This window comes from Dromaius novaehollandiae, chromosome 16 (assembly GCF_036370855.1).
Source record: "Dromaius novaehollandiae isolate bDroNov1 chromosome 16, bDroNov1.hap1, whole genome shotgun sequence".
In the NCBI taxonomy this organism is placed as follows: Eukaryota; Metazoa; Chordata; class Aves; order Casuariiformes; family Dromaiidae; genus Dromaius; species Dromaius novaehollandiae.
In genome coordinates, this window is record NC_088113.1 from 4,762,223 (window position 1) to 4,773,129 (window position 10,907).

General features: G+C 42.6%; 1 protein-coding gene across 9 annotated transcripts in view; it reads right to left on the minus strand.

The window, feature by feature from the left end:
• Positions 1-10,009, minus strand: part of RBM39 (RNA binding motif protein 39) — a 32,174-nt gene extending 22,165 nt beyond the window's left edge. For 3 of the 9 annotated variants that reach the window (XM_064521327.1, XM_064521333.1, XM_064521332.1), the window contains exons 1-4: positions 9,649-10,008; positions 6,102-6,164; positions 4,221-4,270; positions 1,277-1,471 (exon numbers count right to left, since the gene is read on the minus strand). In XM_064521327.1, coding sequence (XP_064377397.1) covers positions 1,277-1,471; positions 4,221-4,270; positions 6,102-6,152 — 296 coding nt within the window. In that variant the 5' untranslated portion in view covers positions 6,153-6,164; positions 9,649-10,008. The other 6 variants (XR_010391853.1, XR_010391852.1, XM_064521328.1 and 3 more) reach the window with 5 other exon arrangements.
• Between the last annotated feature and the right edge of the window lie 898 nt (positions 10,010-10,907).

Below are 10,907 nucleotides of genomic sequence, written 5' to 3' on the forward strand. Positions count from 1 at the left end.
CCCTGTGAGCTCAGGCATTTTTGTTTGCATTGCAAGCGTACCAAGAGGAATTCGTTCCCTGGATCTAGGGCCAACCGCTGAGGGAAACATCCACTTTGCTGAAAACTGTACATGCCTGCAGAACATCAGAGGTGAAACAGCATCTTCTCAGTCATCTTGAGATCTCTCAGGTGTGGATGACAGCATATGCCATGAATAAAAAACCATCTTTTCCAAACGCTCGCTTCTGACATGATCTTGCATTCTGAAATTCGACAACAGGCGAGATGAGACCCAGGCAAAAGAAGACACAAGCAGCCGCCTCAGGTAATCAGTGAAAGCCATGTAATGCAGCCAGTTCTGTTTTTCTGCTGCATTGAAAGCAAACAGAGATGAGGGAAGGGCAAAATAAAAAAACCTCCAGAAGAATCCTAGAGCAAATATCACCAATGAAAAAAATGGGCTTTGAGAAGTGCTTTACAGCTGTGAGGAACAATCTACAGCAGAAATTCTATCTCAAGCCAAAAAACAGAGGAATTGAAGAGCTGGGGTGCATCATCTTCTATGGCCTCTAAACAAGCCCAAGAAAAAACAAGGCAAATACGTAACAGATGGGCATTATTAAGACAAAACACTTCAGGTGCACAAAGCATTCATAGCACTAGAGTAAACATGCATATGAGCAGCAGCCCAGTAAAAACACAACATCTGACTAGAAGTCAAAACACAACCTTTGTTAGTTACTTTTCTTGTGTTGAAATGGGAAATATAACCAAGGTACTGCTACATAGCAGTACAAGTTTACAATCTAAATAGTAAGTATTAACACTTGAAAACAACAGAAACTCTCTTTCTGTACCATTAGGAATACAAGCAAAAGGTGAGTCATGAGCCTGTGACCCAAATCACAGACTACTCATTTTTTTTCCTAACAGTTAAACCTTCATGTTCATATGCTGAAGGTAATTATGGTATTTAGAATATTTGCTCAAGATTTAAATTCTATAATAAACTTCTGACTTCACATTTGTCTTCCAGTCAGTTGGACACTTTCCTCTCACTTGCTTTTGTTCCTGACTTCGGATAAGAAGGAAAATTAGCAAAAAGAAAAAAAAAAAAAAAGATATGCATCTGTCCTCATTCTCACTCCACACTTATCAACACTTGCTTCAACCTTAGCCCCTAACTCCCTTTTTGAGATGAATAAAATGACCAATTTAGAAAGCACACAGTTAAAGTTAAGCTTTCACACCATACACAGAAGTAGCACAAATGCAACTCTACATAAATAACCTACTAGGGACTTCTATAGCGGCCTCTGAATCTGCGATCTCTACTTCTAGAACGACTGCGTCTGCGTTCCTTGCTTCTGCTCCGTTTCCTTTCCCGGCTTCTGCTCTTTTTTCTTTCACGATCTCGACTTCGTTTGCGTTCCTTGCTTCTGCTCCTCTTCCTATCATGACTTCGACTTCTGCTCTTGCTCTTTTTTCTCCTGAGAAGCAAAAAGTACAACTTTGATTACACTTGTTGCTCAGTGTTATCAATCCTTTTATTTACTAGCTTTCACCAGTTCCTCTAACCTGATGTCACAGACATTAGTATTGAAATGTTGGTATTTGTATAACTGTTGGTATATAACTACTGGTATTTTTATAACTCTTTTCTGTTAAACAGGTGGTTGAACAATTCAGAAGTCTCTTTAAATTTATCATGAGAAAAATAAAGTGCTCCAAAGCACTCAACTTTTTTTCTGGTAACCATTAAACCATGATTCCAGAAACAGTAACATGACTGAACAAACATTTCCTGCATTAGAACTAGTACATACTAAATCCAGTACTTCAAATGTCTTTCAAGTGTATTGTAAATTGGCAATCAAGATGCAAATAGTAACTTCTCATTTTTATAGTGAAATAAAACAAAGAAAAACAGAAAAGAAGGAATAAGGAAGATGAGGGAAAGGAAGTTTATTTTCTCCACATATTCCCTGCCATCAATTTTAATTACTCGGTTTAAGAGTTTTACTTCCCCTTTACACGTCCATTTACTACCCCCACTCATAAGCCACCTGCTTTTCCACATTTGTGGGCCACCAGGATTCGGAGCAAACAGCAGTCTTTCAGAATTTTAACTATTTACTTAGAAAATTTAAATGTGTAAAATCTGTAAATCAATTCTACCTCATATTTGACAACCAGTGAGCTACAATTCCATTCTTGCAGAGTACTTGAGTTACCTGTAGATCAGTTCAACCTCAGTCTCAGAGCATAACAAATTTAGTTTCCTAATTTTTTAATAAATTGTGTGTGCCTGTGCACCCACACGCACCCCACTTTAAACAGAGGCTGAGGCAACTACACAAAGTTTACCCCAAACTAAACTTTGGGAATATCCCCTCTGTACTAACAGTTATTCCCATACTGAGGTTCTCTAACTTTTTAGCAACTGTTGCTCCTGTGGTGCCTCATTGTTTCAGTTTTGGAGTCAGCCCCTCTGTACTAACAGTTATTCCCATACTGAGGTTCTCTAACTTTTTAGCAACTGTTGCTCCTGTGGTGTCTCTTTGTTTCAGTTTTGGAGTCAGCGTCTCAGAACACACCCACGTGAGTACAATTAAGAAAGCAGAAACGGAAATGACTCCACACACAAGTAACATTGCAAAACAAAAAGTAGCAGAAAACCTGATTTTCTCCTATTTCACAATAATGTGTCCTTTTTCTGAATGTACTGTCATAAAAAAGGCAAAAAAACCCACAACCTCAATAAACTCCAACCTGAAAGTAGGATTGTGAGCAGAAAGACAACTACATCAAAAATAATTCTCCTGCTCAACAGATGTGATCTCTTTGGCCTTAGGGTATAGCAACTCAGGAAATGAGCCAGAATGCTTAGAGTATTAGAATGCTTTCTCCAATAAACCAAGCTCAGAACCATTTCTGAAAGTTAAGAAAACACTAACTTCTCCTTCAAACCACAGTACGTATTTTGGGGCTAGCCATTCAAACAGAAGTATGGTTTTACATGTCAGGTATGTAATTTTAAACTGAAAAAACTTGAGAACTTAAAAATACTAGGAGATGCCATTTTTATTGGGTTTGGGGAGTCTCAGTATTTAATGCGCAAGGGAAGGAATCACATTTGTTCAGAATGCAAATCTAACTTATAATCAAGTTTAGATTTTTAGATTCCAGCTGAAGTCTAATGTTGAGATTAGACTTCTCATTTCCCAGGTATTTATACAACTAGAAAGAAATGATCTTAGGATTCCATCAGCCTTTCACCTGTAGGATTCCGTAAGACGACAACATTACGTGCTGTCTTCTGAACTTAACAGTACATTGCGAGGACGTGTTGGTTACTGTTTACTTGACTACCAAATTCAGAATTTTTTTCCTACATCAGTTGTCCCTTCACCATCAAATGATATTTGCAAGATAAGGAAGTTATATTACAGTATTAAACTTTCCATTTCTTTGGAGTATTTTTAAGGGATTGTTTCATAAAAGGAAGGTTTCTTTAAATTTCCGATTCAATTCCTGCCTCTTTGGGTCATCAGCAGGTATTCAGACTCTGGAATTAACTTACTGACCAGATAATAAGAGCACACTTCAACAAGGCTTCATGAAAGTGTGCTTGTAATTCAATTCTTTAAAGAGGTTTTACTGCAATTGTAGAAATTTTGGATTGCATACAGAGAAAACTTATTTAAAACAAAAACTGTTATGTAGAGTGTATAAAGGACTAAAATACTGAATTCAATTGAGAACATGAGCCAGATAAGAGATAGCTAAACTACTTCTTGCACCTGTCCTTGAAATTCAATGCACCAATTAGCGCAAAAATAGTCACAAGGCTTTTTTTGGGAAGATTCCAACAATAAACTTTTTCAAGAAAGCAAGTGTATTTAAATTCTTCAAACCGTTTTGGACTAAATAAGATTGCAAACCAAATACATCTTTCAATGTAAAATCCATTGCATAGTTAAAAAACAGATGAATCATGCTGAACCTACCAACTCTGTATTTTTATCTGATGCTAAGAAATTAAATGATTCCACAACTTTGATGACATCAGTGACAATGTGTGTAACTATGTTTGTAAACAAAAGATTTCAGAATTCCTGCAACGGCAAAGTTCAAGCTTTTCCATTTTATTTCCTTCGACACTTCTGACAGCAGAGTTTAAAAGTTTAAAAACAGCAATTCCCCCTACCCCGTGTAAGATATCAAGAAAAAACTTACTTCTTGCTGCGTTCTTCATGGCCATTGGCACTGCTCAATTTGTTCTCATCCTAAGCAGGGTTGATAGAAGAACATCGTGAGGACGAAGCGGAAACATTTCAAGTGGTCAAAGGGTAATGGGAATAGGAATAAGAAAATACAAAACAAAAATTTTAATACTAAATTACTTGTTTACAGTTTAATGTGGAAAGCTTTAGAAAATTTAGGTAGGCATGTTTAACCACTTTGCTGCTTAAATTTAAGTCAAACAATTATAAAATACAAGAATTACATCATTTAAAAATGTATATTAATTGTAGATACTTCCTTACATGGTTTAGAGAGTAAGTTATCCTGTAGAATTCAGCACTCAAGTGGTTAAATGTTATTTCTATAAAATGTAAGAGGAAGTTTCAGGTTTGTGTGCCCCTCTGATCAGTACCAAGGCTATATCTCTGCCTAAGCCCCAGTGGCTATGCTAGCAGCCAGCCACTATCGATTTCCTGTGACCGATGCCATTCCCGAGATCTTCGCTCATTTTCGTTGGAGAGTTGTAAGAGCTTGATGCCACCTCTGTCACACATCTCGCCCTGAAGCAAACAGGGATTCACACTGCTTTAGTAACGTCGACTCCCAAGAAAGTCATCAATAATCCACCAGTCCAGCCTAAACATTCCCTATTTCCATACCTGTTTACATGGAAAATATCCATGTTAAACCAGGATACAAGAATTTTAACATAACAATTTACATCTTTCTCTTCAAGTTTTAATATAACTGCTAAATATTACATAAACTAAATATACAGTTTTATAACTTACAAATGCTCATCCAAAATTCATGACATGGTTGCAATAAACACTGCAGAATAGACTAACAATAGCTGCCATATAATTTATATACTTGCTTTACAATTTAATCACATCAGTTACATCAAAAGTACAACTCCTAAACGACTTAAGCTTTATACACATTTCTCGTGAAAACCAGTGCTAATGCATGCATAATGTTAACACTTCACCACCATTTGGTGAAAAACAAAAAAGACAGTATTCATTTGCTGCTGGTTTAGGTAAAAGACTATCACATCACTACACTAATCAATCAAAATTTTGAATCAAAATTAGCATTTCCTAATTGAACAACTAGGACAGAAGAATACAAGAGCATTTTTAGAACGATACCGCAGACTGTGATACTGTCTTTTACTTGCTAAGAACGTTCTATTCAGGGATCCAAGAATTTAGGTAAATTCGTTCACTCAGCAATTGATTTCCACCTGCCCTGTTAAAAGATTAACCATCACCAGTCTTCTGTATTAAAAGCAAGTCTCACTCCTCTTGCACAGAGCAGACTGTTCAAATATTTACTTGCCATGGGACTGGTGAAAAGGTTATTCTTGGAACCCTGTTAATTTCCCAAACCACTGCATTCACCTTGTTGCTATACCAAACTGGACCTGGTAATTTTAGGAGAGGCTTTTTGTTTGTTTCTTGGGTTTTTTTTTTCCTCTTTTTGTTTGTTTTTGTTTGGGGGGGGTTCTTTTTTCTTTGTTTGTTTTTTTACCTAAGGGACCACGGTACAGCGATACGTCACTCAATTACTACCTTATGATTGACAGTTCACACTGGAATCAAAGGTGAATTCATGGGAGTAGAGGTGAGATATCGTTAGGCAAGTCTACAAAGAGAGATAGATGGGCATTTATTCATCACGCTGAAGTGAAACTACTGCACAATATAATTACATTAACAGCATATATTTACTTGCAAGTTACACGTAATGCATCTCCAATAAGATAAATCATGAGGGCTCCAGGGATGTTAGTTTACAGTTCAGCAGTAGTTTCATGAATAATGCTAAATTAAGATAAATAGGACCTCACTGGCACATTTTTCTCACCTTCTTGTAAGGAGCTTCAAGCATTGCTTCAATATCAATATCATCAGCCATTTTTCAGGACACCTGAAAGAAAAAGCAAAATTCACCTGAGAGGGAAAATGCCTTGCACTGTACATTCCAAAAGTTTTTGCTTAAGATGCCATCACTGCATTGGCTCAAATTCACAGAGCACTGTCTTATAAGAAGTTTCCAACAAGAACTACAATGAAGCTTGCCCAGTGAGACAATAAAGAATGTGATACAAGGCACCAAACAATTATAGCTGTGAACAATAAAATGCAATCTAACACAAGTAGCAAGTGGAAACCCCAGAGGGATGTCACCTGTTTCTCTCAAAACAAAGAACACAGATAATTCATGATACAGAAATGCAGGTCTGGTGGCCATTTTAAGAACTGCTAGAGCTTGACCAAAGCACTATCCAAGAGAGATATCTAAACAACTGAGAATGAACATTCAGGCGAACCTGTTCACAGCTTCCCAGCATTTTCTACCATCAATTTTGTCAATTAAAAGATTTAAAGAGAACACTACGGTCATCTAGAAAATCTGACCTTTTCTGCATAGTGGAGGCCACAGGAGAAACAGTCATGATTCAAGCATTAAGAACAGCTACAGCATACACAAGATCCATCCAGTCTTGAAATTCAAGTTTCAGGCAACAACAGATCAACTACATCCTGTAATACTATTAATAACCTCTCTTTTTCCCTAAATAATGGGGTTTTTTTAATAGATTTAGATTCTTGTTTTTCAATTTCAGCCTCTAAGTGTCATTTTGTGTTTATTATACTCTGGATCCCTGTGGCATTTGATATACTCTCCCCATGCAGGTACACTTTTAAGAATCTCTCAGTAGTCCTGGCAGTGAAGTATAGAGACTCAGCTTCCTCGAGCCTCTTACTAAAACAGTTTCTTTCCTTTTCCTTTCTGAAACTCAGAAAGGACCAGTCCTCTAGATATAGGTCAGACAGCACAAAATTGAAGATAAACCTATATGATTAAGCAAAAAACATTTTAAGGCACATAGGCAGGAAAAACCTTGCCCCTCTCTTACAGGCACTGCTGTAGGAATTGTGCTGTTCAGAGATCTGGTCAGTATAATGAAATCTCTCCAACTTTCCAAGACTGTAAACTGTTCACCCCTAACCTCAGAACTGAGCATATTACGCCAAAGCTGCATCACAGGTAAGAATCAAGTCACTTCCCCACTTGCACTCGATCTTTCTCCACCTGTACATCCAAGGATAAAGCATAATCCTTTAGCAACATCAGAGCACTGGAAGGTCATGCTCAATTGCTTAACTAACAAGGCACACTAACCTTATTTTCAAGTTATTACTTCTTGGGCTATAGTGCTTTCCCTCACAAATATGATTATCCTTAGTTACATGTAACAGCTTTTAATTCTATATTTTACCAAAGCATTTACATTCAGCTTCTCAACTTATGTAGATATCACACGTTAAATTCACTGCAACTCTCCCAATATTTGGTATTAACAAGTACATGAGTATGCATAACAACACCTAACAGCATCAGGCCAAAGCTAGGATTTTACAAGAATTCCCACTGGTGACAACTCCCATCCACAGTTACATTCTTGTATGTGTTATTTCATATAATTTAACATATACAACTACACAGGATAGGATTCTTCATGTTGAAGAGGAGCAGCCAAAAGAGGAGGGCAAGAGGAGACACGATAAAGGACAACCAAGTCATGAATGACATGGCAAAGCGAACAGGGAAGGACTATCACTGTGGCCACCAAACTATCATACGGTGGGTTCAGAACAAAGGTCCTGGATCACACAGCATTAAGCCATGGAATCCACTGCCACAAAGTGCTGTGGGTACTAACAAAAAAAATAAAATAGAATAAAAATCCTGCATATTCAAAGAGAAAAAAATCCTAAAAAAATTTACAGAATCATCTCATTAAATACAAAAACATCCCTTTGTGGCCCTGAACCACAACTAGCTGAAGACTAGAAGAGCACAATGAGAGAAATATCAATGTATAATTACTCTGTGCTTGTATTCTTTCTTGGGCATTTACTATTGGCCACTGTCACAGACAAAATATTGAGTTATATGGACCTTTGGTCTCACTCTGTGCAATCTGTACACTTTGTACCCTGCACAAAATACTTATCTGAATAATACTACATCTTTATCAGAATTTGTGTTTGTTTACTACTTTACATAACACAGGCCTCCTACCAACTCTATAATTCTATGCAAGAGCAATGCTGCATATAGTTATTTTGCATATAGTTATTTTTCATAAAAATCACATGCAAGAGCACTTATTAATTTTAAACAAGTAGAATGTCATGACAAAATTCAAAATCTTTCACTGAACACTGAAAAACCTCAAATTAAAACTCTTACAAAAACTTTTTAGATTGCCCCAAAAAAGCTTTATATGCCTGACAGCCCTGCAAATTAAACCAAGCAATTTCACTTGAAACTGTGTCAATAGAAAACTAAAGAGATGTGAAATTTACTGTTACTGATCTACTCAGTATTTTGAAGTAAGATTCCATCCCTTTTTGTTGTGTTATGATGCATAAAAGGAGCCCCAACAGGTCCCCTTCTTGAAATTATTTGCTTTAGAAATTCCAAGAAATGACAACTCCATTCTTGTTTTGCAAGAGGGCTCCTAGAAAAGCATCAAGAAAGGTTAGCGACAACTCCAACACTCGGGGAAGAGAGGCTGAACTTTTAGCAATACATGTATCTCTGCTCAACAGAATCGTCCACTCCCCGGATTTCTCCACACACTTCCTATGTGATTATAGCCTAACGAAGGCAAGTTCGCCTTCGTACAGCAACGCGTTAGAAAAAAATCGAAGCAGCAAAGCTGCCGAGGAGGTGCTGCCACCTCGCCTTCCGGAGCTCCGACCTGCTCCTACTACCGCACGTTACCCGACAGCGCCGAGGAGCCTCCACTCCCAGCGCGCCCTGGCCAAAGCTTCCACAAGCGCCGTCCACCCCGGCGATGCCCGGGCCCCACGGCCGCCCGCCCGCGGCGGCGCGGAGCTCCACCGCCTCACACGACTCCCCTCCCCGTCGCCCAACGTAAACAGCGCCGGAGCCGCTCCCACCGCGCCGCCACACACAGCCCCAGGCCCCTCCTGCCACCTCCGGCCGCGACGGCGGCGGCAGAGCCGGAGTCCCGAGCCGGCCAGGGCCGGTCACTCCGCACAGCGCCATCGTGGGGGGAGTGAGGGAGGGACAAGCGGCGCGGCGGGGACAGCCGGACCCGCCCGCTACGTGGCCATAGGAACACAAACCCCGCAAGGCCAGGCCCCGGGCTCGGGGCGGCGGCAGACCGGGCGCTCCAGGCCCAGGAAGGGGCAGGGCGGCCCCCAGCGGGGGAGGCTCGGGGCGGCCGCGGCGGCCCAGCCGGAGAGGAGAAGCCCAAGCGGCGGGAGGAGCCCAGGCCTCTCGGGCGGCCCGCAGGCCCAGGCCCCAGCGCTCCGCGGGCCAGGCCACCGCTCGCCCGGCGACGGGATCCAGCCCCCAGGCCAGCAGTTACCTGCGCCGCGGGCGGTTGATGTCCTCGCTGAGGTGTCCGAGGTCCAGCGGTGACGGCCGCGGCGCTCGGCTCCGGCGCTGGCTGCGTTGACGGTGGGGGATGGGCCCGAGGGCTCAGGAACCCTCTCGAGGCGCTTAAAAAGCAGAGTGACGGCGCCGCTCAGCCAGCCGCGCGGCGGCAGGCGGCGAGGGGCAGCGCGACCGTGGCGGGCGGCCCCCGGACTCGGGCTCACACCCAGCTCTGGCACCGGCGACTGCTCCCTGAAATGGCGCCCGCCGCGTCTCGCTGCTCGCAGGCTCCGCGCACTCGCACGGGGTCGCCCAGCGCCCTTCGCAGGGGCTCTCGCGAGACACGGGCGGAACAAGGCCGAGCGCGTCTCCGCCTTACGCGTCTCGCGAGACATCGCACCCGGAAGCCGCGGCTCCAACACTCGCGAGACTCGGGCGGCGGGCGGGCCGGCAGGCCCCCGCCTGCTCCCCCGCATCTAGGCACTCTCGCGAGAGTTGCCGCGCCCGCCTCGGGCGCAGCGCAGAGAGCAGGAGTGAACTGCGGCCATTTAAGCGCGCGGCCCAGTGGTGGTCGGGCCTGGCGCGCCGCGGGTCTCTCCCGGCTCGGTGCGGATCCCGAGGGCTGGCTGACTTCTTCCTACGCTGCCATCCTGCAGCAGTGCCTGGAGCGCCTGGCGGGCTGTGGGTGGCTGCTGTAAAGCACTGGCCTGCTTCCTGCTTGCTCACGTGTCCCTGCAGAGCTTTGCCGGCACTGTCCCTCCTTCTGTTACCTGCTCTGGCTGGAAGCCAGCAGTCGGGTGGCCTGGCCGGTGTAGGAGAAGCGCTTTTTTCCTGTCCGACTGTCGCAGCTGTGACTGTGGACTCAAAGCCTCAATTCGTTTGTTGCCTTGTGGTTCAGGTACACCCGTGACCTTAATCCTTTAGGATTAACTTCTCTTTTTACCTGGTTTCCATTCCCTCATGTATCCACTTCTCTGTCCCTTGCCAAAAACATCAATAAACACCTTTTTATCAGGGTGAGAATTTCACTAGGCTGAAAATCCCAGCATTTTTTTGTTGTTGGTTGGGCAGCAGCCCAAGGAGGGCTTCAGTGAAAGTTACATGGGTATGCCTCTGGGGCTAACGGGTGGGTTTCGGAAAGACTTCCAAAGTGCTCCTGATGGTCTCTTTTGGATTCAGGTAGTCTCCAAGCTTTCTTGTAGGGTTTTTGGCCAGAGTGACTGGAAAGGAGAGCTTTGAAACTAAGGGGGT